Source organism: Aulonocara stuartgranti (genome assembly GCF_965226115.1).
Source record: "Aulonocara stuartgranti genome assembly, chromosome: 13".
NCBI classification, from domain to species: domain Eukaryota; kingdom Metazoa; phylum Chordata; class Actinopteri; order Cichliformes; family Cichlidae; genus Aulonocara; species Aulonocara stuartgranti.
Genome location: NC_138949.1, coordinates 20,619,422 through 20,635,117, shown reverse-complemented (window position 1 = coordinate 20,635,117; position 15,696 = coordinate 20,619,422). Strand labels below are relative to the sequence as shown.

At 39.2% G+C, this 15,696-nt stretch overlaps 1 protein-coding gene across 7 annotated transcripts in view; it reads right to left on the bottom strand.

The window, feature by feature from the left end:
* Window positions 1–15,696, bottom strand: part of LOC309720966 (protocadherin-15-like) — a 223,742-nt gene that overhangs the window by 61,599 nt on the left and 146,447 nt on the right. For all 7 annotated transcript variants that reach the window (XM_082558238.1, XM_082558239.1, XM_082558240.1 and 4 more), the window contains 3 exons: window positions 11,051–11,144; window positions 5,225–5,353; window positions 500–805 (listed from right to left, as the gene is read on the bottom strand). In XM_082558238.1, the coding sequence (XP_082414364.1) occupies window positions 500–805; window positions 5,225–5,353; window positions 11,051–11,144 (529 nt within the window). The remainder of the gene's footprint in view (window positions 1–499; window positions 806–5,224; window positions 5,354–11,050; window positions 11,145–15,696) is intronic.

Below are 15,696 nucleotides of genomic sequence, written 5' to 3'. Positions count from 1 at the left end.
AATATCCCAGCAATTACTCGCCCCTCTGCTCGCGTTTGCTCCTCGTGCACCGGGTTTTTCGACACTACACTTCGGCGCAAACAAATGCACTGCTGTTTGACAGGGTTGAAGCGATGCCAAAGACAGATTACACCAATTGAAAAAAAAAGAAAAGAAAACGTTTTTCTCAATTTCTTTCACAACAAACAATAAACATTCTATTAACATTGGTTGTGAAGGATCGAAAAACAATTCTCTTCTGAAGCCAACGATTTGAGGATGTTTTCAGTTTTATTCTAAAAAAAAAAGCGCAGAGAGCTGTCACCGCACTGCATAAAAGATTATGTATGTTGCTGGCTGCATAATTGCCTCTGTCTGGAAGCATTTGACATTTTAAACTGCTAAATTGCGAGCTCTTGAAGTTAAAAGATTCCAAAAGCCTTTTTAACACAAACACCTGTACCATACATCAGGGGAAAGGAGACATTTAGTGAAAATCGCTTGGACATCAAGTTCTTACACTTAGCTGCAGGACTACAGTTCCCACAGGGCTGTTCTCAGGCACATTCACCACATAAGTCTGCTGGGAGAACACCGGGCTGTTGTCATCGATATCCGTGACCTGGACTGAGACAGTGAAAGAGGTCCGTCGCGGGTCTACTGCCTCATCCGAGGCTTCAACCACCAAGTCATACTGACTTCTTGACTCCCGATCAAGTGGCACCCGTGTGTAGATGCTTCCATTAGCGCTTATTGTAAACAAGTCGGGATGATTCACGATCCGGTAGCGCACCTGGCCATTAGCGCCTGCATCTGGATCTGTGGCCTGGGAAAAAAATAAAATGATCAGAGGGCTCAGTTATGGGAAGATTAATGCTTATCTTTGTTTATTCAGTGCAGAAATGCAGAGAATCATAATATCTAGGCGGCTCGCCCACATAAATTGAAGTCTTTTCTTTGACCTCGCATGGGTTATTTGATCTCTGACACTTGCAGCCTTTGTTCTTGCTGATTTCAAACAATTAACATTAAACGCCGCAAAACCCAAAGCGAGTTACCACATTTTAATGGTGGAAGCAGTTAATATTATGCTAAATGAGCCATCAATGAAATGCAATCAATACACTTCTTTTCATTCCTGAAGCTGCTTTAGAAAAACCTGTGGGAAACAACGAGAAACCATTTACATATATCAATACTCCAAGAGAGAAATATTCATCAAATACATCATGTGAAGAGCTGATTATATAACTGAGATGCAGAGGTTTTCCTTTAAAAAAAAAAAAAATTATTATTATTACAATAATTATCAGAGAACTAAAGACCCAAAGGAATGCTACTGTGATGCCATTATGATCATGCAGGGTTCAAATAAATACCACAGAGCCAATCATGGGTCATTACATATGCCCGTGTCTATAAAAGCAGCGGCTATATTTAAAAAACAAGAACAAAAACCCAACTAAGTAAAGTATCTGAAATATTTACAGTCTGTGGAAATTGAGGGAGGAAACAGCTTTTTTCAGGGAACTGCAGAGTTGCATATGTATATTTAAAGTTACAGATGACAAAACATTACATTAAATTAGCATTTGGGATATTAATGGCTATGTATCTGTTTTCAAGACCCACTCCAACCTCAGCATTACATTATATGATCCAGATGATGAGTTTTCTTCACACTGAAGCAGTTTCTGTGGGGACACATTTGGACAGCATTTCTTAGTAATCTAACTTGCGAGTTTTAAATTGTGAGCTCGTGGGCAGGCTCTATATAGTGACTCTGAGAGCAATAGATGATCCTGCAGGTACAGGTGGCTTCAGCACAAAAACAGCTTGAGTAGGTGGGTTTTAAAGAACAGACCCACGCAGACCTCTAATATAGTACAAGGGAAATGAGTCTACTTTGTGCTCTGCTGGTGTGGGTCTAGTAGATTTATTTATTTTTTGTTTTTGTTCTGGATCATTAATGTTGAAACCTAAAATTCATTCTGAATTGCCCCCTTCTATTGCACTTATTTTTTTCTGTTCTCTGTCCTCTACAGTATTTTTAAAAATAAATTCAAGCACTGATGTCTTCATCTCAACAAAATCTTAAGGGGTGTTTTTGAGGAGAGTAAAGAGCTGCGTAGCATCTCTTTCAGATGTCTCGAACAATCAGACTCACTTTATCAAGGAATCTGTGTGGTAAAAAATAAACTATCTTCAACAGCTTGTCCAATTAGCAACAATTTCTCATGATGCCTCCATGATGTGTGCGACACAAGCGCTAATCTATCTGTCCTCCAGTCATTTGCGTGCTCAGATTATGACTCCCTGCTAAGAGCAAATAGAATGGGCTTATATGGTTAGGATTTGTAAGTCACAGAACAAACGGCTCTATTAGCATAACCGGCAAAGCTGTCAGTTGTGATAACCTGGTAAATCATCTGCAGTCTATATGAGTGTGTACAAAATAAGAACAGGTGGGAACCAGCTCCAATTACTCTAACGATAATCCAAAATGCTTTAAGGCTAGCAATAAGATACTTAACAGCATTATGCATTTCCACTGCAATCATCTCCACTGTTGGCAATTGCCTAAAGCTTTGTGGCTGGCTGGATTGTAACTTTCTTCCTACAGGTGAATTCAAAGTAGTACAGGAAAACCGAACCAATTTTATTGGTGGAAATCAGATTTGAATGTGAAATACTTCAGTTGAAACAAATAAGCCTTATGCCAGCAGTCAGCATCCCACCCTTCCCTCCTCTATCACTTAGCACATTATGTGACAGTAAGCTGTGGGTTACTGATTTGATAGGAGAGCATTTGTTCCGCAAGACAGTTATAGACATGCACACAGTACAAGGCTTCTACAAAATCTCCACATCACAAGATGTTTTCTAGGTTTTCTGAAAGAAAGCTGCAAGTTACTAAACATTGGTTGGTGTGTCAGGATAGATGATGAAACATAGAGAAATGTTTAAGCGATGTATGTTAAGTGACAATGCCCTGGATGGTAAGATTTGTTTTGCCCTTCTTTTCCATTTTCTTTGCCAAGATGTCATGTGTCATCGCAGTGTATGAACTCAATGCAGCAGAGGTATCGAACTGCCAGAAGCTAAATTCATTTTCATCTAAGATAAACTCTATTATTAAACACCAAGCCACCTATTATTTTTGTTCAATTTCTTTTGACCTCACACAGTTAAACAATGTTCTCCTGCATATTTCTATCTAATGTATTCATGCTTGCTGCTGTACATTACTGATGATTCCAAGTGGCTAAAAAGGTTAATATCAAATGTGATGAAGGTATCTATTATTGCACCTCTTGTCAACTGGAATGCAAATGGCACATGTCATTTTGCTGAAATGTGGTGATTTATATTTTAAGCTAAAAGCCCACAGTTATCATTATATACGCATTTGCACTTTTCCTGCAATAACAAATACTACTTTAGACACGACTCCTAATGTAATACAAAAAAGAGAAGAAAATTAACAATTGCGCTATCTGCGTTACAGACAGAGTTTATTTAGGCCCCTCATCCTGAAGGGCATGTTCGCTCAAATAATGTTCAGTGAGCAAGATCTCCAAAAATGCAAATATATGCTCCTTCCACAGAAAATAAGTAAAATGTCACTCCTCCGTGACGGGATTAAACCAAGGAGATAAACGAGAAAAAGCAAAGGGATTTCCTACACACAGGCTTAAGGTGGACATAGAAATAATACTTTAGGACTAACATTTTAGCCAATATTTAGACAACTATCTTAGGACTAAATTATAAATATCTGGAAGCTTTAATCCTTAAGCAGACATTTCTCAATCAGAGAACTATCAGTTCTCAATCCAGAAATGTATTTATGTAGTTTGCCATTAACAAACTGGAGCAGCACTATATCATCTGTTCTATATCATCTAGCAGTGCAAGCCTGCAGAATTTAAAAGTGGTATTGGATTTCGAAGAATGTTGAAAAATGATTTAAGAATTGTATTTTAGCATACACTTGTTTAAAAATTTCACCTAAATTCCAAGTCTATGTTTTTATTTTTGGACTGCTATAGCAAAAAGATTTTTTATTTATTTGTTTTTCATACAAGACCTTGATGGAGCCCCTCAATTTGTCAACTATATGGACCATTTTAAGTCACTTCCTCTTTCCTTTTATTCAGGCTTCTTGTAATTGGTTGCCAGTTGTTAAAAAATAGATTTTCAGGACTTTGTAATATAAGATACTACACTATTGTGAGTAAGTACGTATAAAAGAACAGCAGGTCTCCTTTAATGATGAATCTTACTGACTTTTCAGGATTTTGCCTGATGGAGTGTAACATATGAGAAATGTGACCAAATATCACCAAAATGACTAACATTAAAAACATCACATTATATAAGAATGACTATTCTTTTTTTCCCTGCAATTTCTGCAGCTTTAACAGTGTTGCACTCAACAAAATGCCCCAATACGCTCTCGATCAGTTGCTATGGGCTAGTACAAGGGAAATCTGTGGTGTCTCTGCGTGCATGCGCATGGAGAGCAGGATTTTGTAGCGCTAAGTACTTTAATGTACTTTTCTTTTCAGTCACAAAGGCGCAGCCTCAACTCAAACTGGCATGCAGCCAGCTGAGGAAGAGTCAGTGTGGTGGACTAAGCTTTAATCTAGCTGCTGGCTGCATTTGTGAGGAAATACTTGGGAGTAAGACTGAAGGGAGCTCTACTGCATCCAGACACCAAACTTCGTTCATATGTCCTTTTGTCGCATTTCACACGTCATAAACTCCAAACATTTAGCAGCAGCCCATTTCCACACGCACTAAAAATGTGAAGGGTTGCTTGATATGAAATGTGAATATCCTGACAAATGACAAATGTCACTGATCTGGTTATGCCTATTTACCTTTGGAGGCAAGATTCTTTTTTTGTATGAGCAATTACAAAAAAACTGCTATAACAAATTTTATGTACGTGGAGATTTTCTAAAGTGGTTGCTGGGTAAATCTGTACCGGTAAACCTTTTTCTATCCATATGAGGCCATTGTTTAGAAACTGTTTAGAAATTGTCCATCTAGTTCAAATTTAGTCAAAAAACAAAACATGTAGAAGGCAGTGACTGAGAAAACCTCGGAATCTTTCATCTGTCAAGCAGACGTGTTAACCAGTGTCTTGTATCAGTGTTCCTTTAAAATATGAGGACATGCAACAATGAACAGAACACATCAGATTTACAAGGCAAGAACAGAGGGACATTACACTTACCCTTACTCGTCCTACAAACAAGTTGGCCTCTTCTTCTCGCACAGAAAAATTTGAAGGTATGGTGAGGTCAAACTTCGGGTCATTATCATTGACATCAGTAACAACTATGTTCACAGTAGTTGTGGTTGTCTAAAGGAAAAACAGTCAAACAGAGAGCACAATAAAACTAATGTTATTCACTTCACAGTGAGTGTTCCCTTTTCATAAACAAAGATGACAAGCACAACTAAAAAGGCATCAAATGTGATATAATGTAATTTGAGTAAATACACTTTGACATGAATAATTCATAGGGTGACTGTTAAAAGCTGTGTCATGCTCAAGTAGACATTTTAAAAAGGATTAGGATTATAATCAGACAACTTTTTTGGAGACCTGACAATTAAAAATAATAATTATAGTTGGAAATACTTTCAAAATACATTTTGTTGGAGATAAATGGAACCATTTAGCATTTATGAGTGAATCCATGAGCTCTCATTTAGATAAAAATTAAATACTTTGTACAATTCTCACAAGCTTATAATTATTTATGTATGTGTTTGGAATCAGCCACCTTTATTTTTCAGCATAGCCTGAAATCCCTTAACCAAGCTGTCTTGTCACTTTAAAAAAAACAAAACAAAAACAAAACAAAAACAGTATCCAGGAATAGTTCTCCAAGCTTCTTAAAGGACATTCAAAGCTCTTCTTTAAATGTTGGCTAACTAAATACTGATTTTACCCAAAGATTTCAAATTTGGATGAATTACTCCATAGGAACTCTTATCATTGATTTTCAGTCCAGCTCTTATTACCTCAGCCTTTTCTTCTTTATTCCCCTTCCTGAAGGATGGCTCCTTGCTACCCAGACAATTTCTGACTAAAAATTTCAGCTAAAAACGATGTGAACAAAGAGCCTAAAGACACCATTTAAAATTCTCAGTTTTATGCTTGAAAGAGTCATAGGTCAGTGGGAAGTTGCCCAAAAAAACAAAACAAAAAGACAAACATTCCTCTGAAAATGACCAGGTAAGAAAAAGTTTGAATGACCTTTAGAAAGCCTGGAAAATTAATTTACCATTTAAAAAAAAAAAAAATACAAGAAAGCCTGGTCCTTGGAAGCCAAATGTCAAGAAATGAGAGGTGGCTCAAGACTTTTGCACAGTACTGTATGTTTCAGAAGCAGCTAAAATAAAATGACTTTCAACCAAGTCCAGCAAAAACACTAATTCACTCGAAAATTATTCCTAGTGTAGGGAAAATGTTAAAAGCCAACCATAAAAAATGATTCTGCATAAAAAGCACAATCATTTGGAACAACTACTGTAAATGCTAAAGTGTTTCAAAATATCAACTTTTGGTCAAACTATTATAATGCTTTGTAGCTGTGACAAAGAAACTCACATGCACCAAGTAAACGTGTTGGAATTAAAAAAAAATTCTATTATATAAATGCCTTTAAACACTTTGGGTGCATACTGCATGTGCATACTGATAACGGGATTCTCAGTAATATTCAGTAACGTAAAGGCAGTCATACATGCCAGCTTTCCATACTGTAAGTGATGAGGGACCATAATTAAACTCAGTACACCATTGTGTACAAATGTACATAAGCAACTTGTCTGTATACAACACATAGAGAACTTCTTCATTCCTTCTTGGGAAAGATGCCCTGTTAGTAGTTATTAAGAGAAAATTGTACAAGGTTGGGGGCTAAAAGCATGAAACTAGATCCATCACATCATTCTTCCTCACTCATTTACAAGGCCAGTGTGGGCCACTGTGCTGCTGTTAACCTTCAAACAATGACACAGCACACACACCTTTAGCACTTCTATAAATCAACATAGAAAATTGGCTGGATATGCACAATCTATAATCTCTCAGTGCCCTGGGAGGAGCATGTATGCAAATAATGGTGTAAATGGTCTCCTTTGGGGGGAAGAAGGATAGGAAGGCTGTGGGAGGAGTTGGGCCTTGCAAAAGAAAAACTTCCTGGGAGACAGCTGTTTGGAGCTGCCCCGACAGATGAGACATTCAGCGGCACATTTCACAAAGAAAATGACCTACTTAATGTCACCTTCATCTCACCGTCCTTTGGGAAAACCTCCACCATTGTTGTTTCTTTGTACTACCTTCTGAGACATACATAATCGGCCTTTTCATGGAATTTCACACTGCAACTTATCACGAAAACCTGCCTCTGTTGCTATATCACTACTGAAAGTAGGAAGTTAAAGGAGGCAGTGTTGTGATAGGCTGTGCGTAGTTTTCATTTCGCAAAAGACCTGAAGCCAATTAGTGTCTTCATCCTGGCGTGGGTGTCCTTATCAAAGCCAAAACCCCCTACCACCATGGACACGAGTATGATTAATGAGCAGCTATTATAGATGGAGCTCTGTGATGCCTTGTGTTATGTCCTCACAGTCTAAAAGATCCAGAGGTGGGTGATGTTCCTTTTTTTGTTTTTTTAAATGACCATCCAAGCCAAAAGCCATGTTGCAGGGACTGATATGATAAGCTTGTTAGGAGTCATGTACTCTTTCCTTTTTTTTCCCTTCCCAGCATACCATTTTTTGGGACACATGTCTGTCTGGCAGTGTTTGATCTAAGCCTGTCCAGTCGAGATCACTTTTAAATTTACCACAAAGATGGGCACAATTTTTTTCATCCACGAGTACAAGAAAGAGTTAATACCGTGAAGGAAAATGCATGCGTGCATGTGTGTGTCCAGATTTGACTGCACTCAAAGGGAAGTAGCACCAGGGGGAAGTTGGCTTGCTAGCTCCTTGTGGCAGGTTTCCATGGATACCAAAGTTCTGGACTAATTACACATCCAAATCCCTGGTGTCCCCATCCTTTTCTCTATCGCTCTCCATCTCTTTTCTGTCCCCCTCCTCCTGTGCTTATTTTGATCCTTTCCTGTATCTAGCTGTCTAGGCAGCACTCTCTTGCACTGAATGACTTCCTCGTCTCTATTCTCCTACAAACCTTTACCCCGTCTTCCTCAATCAACTTTTCTTCCTGTTGTGACAACATTTCTTCCAAGTTGTGACATTTAGCCCACACAAGTCAGCCAACAATTTACTGTGTTTTCCCCCACACACATAAACACACACAATTTATAGGTGAAGGGTGTTGGCTTGTACAAACTGTCCATCAGTAGGTAGGACAAAGAGCACCAGCTTGTGTTTACCTCATTCTGAGAGGTGAAACCTCATCTTACATGCTCTTTATTTATTTGCTCTTTCCTCTCTGACCCCACCACTGTCCATCTGCCCCTCCCTCTCTAACTGCTGCATGATGTTCTCCCTTTGCACTGCTCTCACAATTACTGGGAAATACTACAAATTCTTTGTCATGTATTACTCCACAACACCAACACATTATATTTGCCAGCAGATACAAATTAGCTGTAGATCTCAGTTGTCATGAGTGTGCAGGTGAGAGGGGGTGGAAATCAACATCACCCTATTGACAGCTCATCAGCTAATGTTCACGGACTATCAGACACAGCATCTTAAAAAGGAAACCACATTTCACCTCTGCCTGGAACAGATACAGCTGCAAAAAAGAAAAAAAAGTGCCAAGTGAGCTGAAGTGTAATTAAATTAAGACAGTTTATGTGATTATCTGCTCTTCGTGGAAGACACAGAAGCCAGCATTCAATTTTTGTCATAATGCCTGAAGTTTTTCCAGCCAAAATGACAAAAAACAGCTCTGTGAATATAAGGACTCAACTACCTGTGATACCTCTAAATGGAAGACACTTTTTAAAAGATGCACTCAATGCTGAGAAAACTATACAATGGTGAGATCATTGATGTTATCCGAGCTATGGTTTGGACATGTGGAAATTAGGAAGTTTACTATATGGGGGTGGTTATAATTAAAACTTTGCATAACGGGACATGTAGCAATTCCAAGCGTTTGGATGCATTTTAGAAGCTCAAAGTATGTCAGTTTCACAGTTATGTGGCAGTACTCATTTAAATATCCATCTGTCCAAGATTTTTTTTTTGTGCTTTTCTGTCATTCTATATTAACAGACTGAGTATTACATAAGTCATGATGCTTTTATTACCACACAACTCACGTATTTAACACAAATACAGTAACTGTACAATATATGCAGAGCAATCTAAAAGGTAAAAGTAGCTGTAGGTAAAATTGATTTGATCCATTTGCTCTACAAAGAGCTATGCTCGAAATGGCATTGTGTAAGCTGCATATTAGTAACAGGCAATAACAATATGCTGGTTAAGGTACTTCTGTCTTAGCATTTGGTATTTGCCATTTGTCAGTTAAAAACTATCATTTTATTCCAGGTGAATTATTTCAGGCTTTTTAAAACACTTTTTGGCCAAAAATGTACTGCCTGGCCAACAAAGTCTTACCTATTTGCTTCAATTTAACCAAGCAAATAGGTATATGAGTCATTAATTACTACAGTGGCTGGCAACAGGTTACTTACTGTAACCCCAGTTGATGCACTGAATAGCTTTTCATTTCTTAAACAACTGATCTGTGTTCTCTGATCACGGAAAAGATGTCACTCTATTTCATGAGGGTCAAACTATCGGCCTGCTTCAAGGAAAGGAAATAACTAAAAACACTGCTGATATTGCTAGAAGGATTATGATGAACCATCATCATTCAAGGAAGAAATGTGTTTGGGGGAAAAAGAAGAACTCACAAATATATATAAAAGAGCATTTCCACACACAATATGATGAGAACTCAACAGGTTCAGACTGAACAGCAGTGTAGCCTTAAGAGAAGCACTTATCAAAAAGGGTAATCAGGGAAAAAAGCCTTCAATTTTCTAGGGAGCATAAAGATTGGACTCTGTAGCAATGGAAAAAGTCAGGTTGTCTGATGAGTCTAGATTTATCCTGTTTTAGAGTGATGGGTGCATCAGGATAGGATGACAGGTGGATAAAGTATTGCACCCATCATGCTTAGTGTCTACTATACAAGCCTGTGGGATGGTGTTCTGATCTGGGGTTGCTTCAGCTGGTCAGGTTTAGGTTTAACAACATTATGTGCCCAGAAAATGAGGTCAGCTGACTACCTGAACATTCCACCATGAGCAGGTTTTTTCCATCAATGGATTTTTTCTTGATGATGTCAGGAATCATCAGGCTCAAACTGTAAATGAGTGGCTATCTTCGCACATGGATTGGCTATCACAGAGTCCAGAACTTAATCCCACTGAGAATCCTTGTTATATGCTAGAGAAGACTTTACTCAGCAACTCTCCCAGCATCAATACAAACAAATTGGCACAACAAAGTTCTGGACAGAACTATATGTTGTGACACTGCATACGTGTACACAAACAATGCCAATGGAAATTTGTGCTGTAAGTTAAGCTAAAGGCAGACCAACAAAATATTAGTGAGAGTGTTTTTTTGGCCGGTGACACTCACTCTAATTTGAATGAAGGGGAATGAGTAATAGACAGACCTGGAATCGATTTCAGATGAACACAAGTGGGGAAAAATAATCACACAGACAACTGCTACCAGAGAAGTTATTAATGAAATTCACTGTAAAAAAAAATAAGTGAAAAGCTCAAGCCGAGAAGCCAAATTCAAACAATTCTAACTTCACTGCATGGGCTAAAATGACAGTCTGTCACAAAAATCACAGCATGATACTCTCAGAGCTCAAACACACAAGTGGATTTTACCAGAATAAGTAGCATGTGGAGTCATGAAGCCAAATGCACAAATTAATAAGCTTGTTTGAGAATATTTTGCTTGTGATTAATGTTTTCAAAAGGTTTGAAGACCATCAACCCTGAGGAATCAGGTCATCAGTTTAGATGTCCGTTACCCCTCCAGGGTGACCATCTGAGGCTGTGACAATCAGACGGTACTGGTCAGTTGTCTCTCTGTCCAGAGGCTTGTCCAGAAGTAGAAGGCCAATCCTGTGGAGAGGGGTCAGAGAAAAAACTTGTATTACTTTTATAAAGGAGGACACTTTGATTGTAATTATTCCTTTACTTTCTTTTTGTGTCAGGTCATTAATTTAGGGAAATATGTTGGATATATCACTTAACAACATGATGTATGTCTGCATTTCATTATTTGCATTCATTTCAGAAAAATTAGGAAAAAAGAATGTTAGCAATGATCAAAAAGAATGAGTCTGGGATGAAGAGCAGGTGTGAGCTTAAATGCTCCCACTCTGTCTTTCTCTCTGTAGCCAGTCTCTTGCTCCCAAAGCACACGGACAGGCAAAGATTCATGTTCCCCTTCTAATGACTGCAGCAGACACCGAGACCCTCCTGCTCGTTCACATGGTATAATTTGGCACTCTGGCATTCTAAACACAAAGTGTGGATGCATTCCCATGCAGAGCACTGAATTATCTTTGTTTGCACACAGGCACACAAGACATGAGTAAGTGCAGCCATACAAAAACACACAGCATGCACAAAACAATTCCAGTGACACACTCAGGAGAGGTTCTGCCAGAACTGCAAAAAGGAAGGAAAGAGGAATGCATCTGAACGCACTATTAGATTAATGCCCGTTGCAATTCCCTGCTGTCCCCATGGTCCTTCACATTTCTAATTTAAAGCTCCTGTGGCCAAGCAGTCCAAGCAGAACCTGGCCGCTACTTTTCTACTGCCTCTGCAGCCCATAACTGTGAAACTATAGACCCTCATTTAACAATCTGACAGGCAAGTACTGACACCTCCATCAACACTGTCTATTTTTCTAAGTACTTGCCCCAAGGTTATAGTGAACACACTGCTTTGAATCCACCACACCTGATGATCGGTGGTTCAAAAGGCCAAACGCAGTTTTCTAAAACCACCATAAAAATGCAGAACAGCTTCCTTTGCTGGCTGCTGTGCTCATGTTTATTTATACATAAGCTGGAGAGGAGTAAATAGCATTCTATTCTGAATGAAAGCACAAGAAACCATGATGTGTGACAGTGAAGATATACATTGATAACTGTCATTATTATAGTGATAATGATGATGATCTTGATGGTTATTAAGACAAAGATTAAAATGATTAATTCTGCTAGTCTGGGGGTTTTTAATTTTCCTCACAGCAGCTAAAGTATTGAACTACACTTGAGCGGCTGGGTCTGAGGGGTTCACTGATCATGTGCGATAGAGCCCTCCCTCCTCTCCCCAGCCAACACAAATGAAACAATGCTGTCAGATCTATGGGACACTGTTAACAGCATCATCTAGAGTGTCAGCGCTGCACTTTAGCAGCTATCTAAATAATAACACTAACATCTTTCATTTTGCTCTTATCATGACTCTTTATGGTAAACTGTACTTGATGTATAGTGTCTATCTGGCTAGGCAAGGAGCGGAAAGGCATAGCAGAGATTATCATCTAAGCCAAGATGAAGTTCATTCATGCCACAAGGAGAAAGTTAAGCTACAGCTGCTGCATTGTTATGTTTGTTGTTTGCACAGTGCTGTGCAAAAGTCTTGAGCCACCCCTCATTTCTTTACATTTTGCTTCAAGAAGCCAGACTCAAGTGGCCTTAGTTCTCTTTCAACCTATTTTCAGTCCAGTTCTTGTACCTGACCATTTTCAGAGAAATGTTTTCACCTAACACTGACCTTTGAATCATTCAAGCGTTCAAAAAGGCATCAAGTCGAAGGAAGATGAAGCTGTGTTGTTTCTACACAGACAGCTGAGCAAAGAACCAATTTTAAATCGTATCTTTAGGCACCTTGTTAGAAGTAAACTGTCACAAAAAACACAATAACGGTTCTCATGTCTTTAGTTGAATCTATAAAAATATCAATGACAACTCAGTTTGACAGGCATAAAAAAGTATTTTTACACCACAAATCATATCTCAGCATGGTGTTCTTAAACAGTTTGAGGAAACTGGACAAAAGAAGTGACAGACTTGCAAGACTATGTAAAGTACACTGAAAGTCATGTGTTTGACACAGGCATGACACAGACCTGACAGATGGATTTTGTACATCAATTGAAGCGAGCTCATTGGAAAGGTGGCTGTCAGGAAGCTATTACAGTGGGGCAAAAAAGTATTTAGTCAGCCACCGATTGTGCAAGTTCCCCCACTTAAAATGATGACAGAGGTCAGTAATTTTACACCAGAGGTACACTTCAACTGTGAGAGACAGAATGTGAAAAAAAAAATCCATGAATCCACATGGTAGGATTTATAAAGAATTTATTCGTAAATCAGGGTGGAAAATAAGTATTTGGTCACCTCAAACAAGGAAAATCTCTGGCTCTCACAGACCTGTAACGTCTTCTGTAAGAAGCTTTTCTGTCCCCCACTCGTTACCTGTATGAATGGCACCTGTTTGAACTCATCATCTGTATAAAAGACACCTGTCCACAGCCTCAAACAGTCAGACTCCAAACTCCGCCATGGCCAAGACCAAAGAGCTTTCGAAGGACACCAGGAAAAGTATTGTAGACCTGCACCAGACTGGGAAGAGTGAATCTACAATAGGCAAGCAGCTTGGTGTGAAAAAATCAACTGTGGGAGCAATCATCAGAAAATGGAAGACATACAAGACCACTGATAATCTCCCTCGATCTGGGGCTCCACGCAAGATCTCATCCCGTGGGGTCAAAATGTTCATGAGAACGGTGAGCAAAGATCCCAGAACCACACGGGGGGACCTGGTGAATGACCTGCAGAGAGCTGGGACCAAAGTAACAAAGGTCACCATCAGTAACACACTACAACGGCAGGGAATCAAATCCCGCAGTGCCAGACGTGTTCCGCTGCTGAAGCCAGTGCATGTCCAGGCCCGTCTGAAGTTTGCCAGAGAGCACATGGATGATACAGCAGAGGATTGGGAGAATGTCATGTGGTCAGATGAAACCAAAGTAGAACTTTTTGGTATAAACTCAACTCGTCGTGTTTGGAGGAAGAAGAATACTGAGTTGCATCCCAAGAACACCATACCTACTGTGAAGCATGGGGGTGGAAACATCATGCTATGGGGCTGTTTTTCTGCCAAGGGGACAGGACGACTGATCCGTGTTAAGGACAGAATGAATGGGGCCATGTATCGTGAGATTTTGAGCCAAAACCTCCTTCCATCAGTGAGAACTTTGAAGATGAAACGAGGCTGGGTCTTCCAACATGACAATGATCCAAAACACACCGCCCGGGCAACAAAGGAGTGGCTCCGTAAGAAGCATTTGAAAGTCCTGGAGTGGCCTAGCCAGTCTCCAGACCTCAACCCCATAGAAAATCTGTGGCGGGAGTTGAAAGTCCGTGTTGCTCGGCGACAGCCCCAAAACATCACTGCTCTCGAGAAGATCTGCATGGAGGAATGGGCCAAAATACCAGCTACTGTGTGTGCAAACCTGGTAAAGACCTATAGTAAACGTTTGACCTCTGTTATTGCCAACAAAGGTTATGTTACAAAGTATTGAGTTGTATTTTTGTTATTGACCAAATACTTATTTTCCACCCTGATTTACGAATAAATTCTTTACAAATCCTACCATGTGGATTCATGGATTTTTTTTTTTCACATTCTGTCTCTCACAGTTGAAGTGTACCTCTGGTGCAAATTACTGACCTCTGTCATCATTTTAGGTGGGTGAACTTGCACAATCGGTGGCTGACTAAATACTTTTTTGCCCCACTGGATTAAGAAAGGGTGACAGGAGAAAAGACTGAGGAAAGCCAAATTAAACAAGTACTGGACTGAAAATCAGTAGCAAAGGGTCTTATTAAGCGATGAATCCAAATTTAAATTTTTTGGTTTATATGTACAGAAGTTGTCAGGAAAGTTGTACAACAGTGAGTGCTTGCAGCTATCTGTAAAACATGGCGGAGGCTCAGTTATGGTTTAGGGCTACATTTCAGGTAGTGATGTTGGGGATCTTGCTAAAATCAATAGAATGATGAACACAGAAAAATACCTTATAGCTAACACAAACCCTGGAACACTGTCAGGCATGGACTGGCATCTCCAGAGCCCGGACCTCAATGTTATTGAAGCAGCGCAGCATCATTTTGATAGAATTTTTGCCTAAGTTGAGCTGAGGACAGTTCAGGCTTTGTTTAGGAGTAAAGATTGGTCATGCCAATATTAACTGAACAAGCTAGTTAGGATTTGATAAAACTGTATGTTTTTTAAATAAATTACTGCTAAAACTTTCCAATTTTTCCGACAAACTATGATGAATGAGAGGTGGCTCAAAACTTGCACAATGTTGTATTTAAAACTGAGTCTGATTACCATATTGTGCCCAATGTTAGTTTCACTGGACAGTAAAAAAAGAAAAAGAAAAAAAGAGTAATTTCACTTGAACCCCTTTTAATTTTGGTTTCAATTTCACTTTGAAGCAACACACTGAGCTGCCAACTAGAACACACTGCAAGTATCAAAGCTGGCATAGCCTCCAGGTTAGGTTTTTATGACTCTGAGAAACTACAAAAAGAGAACTGACTTCAAAGACGATGCTGTAATCAAACAAAAGTAGGCAGGGTCA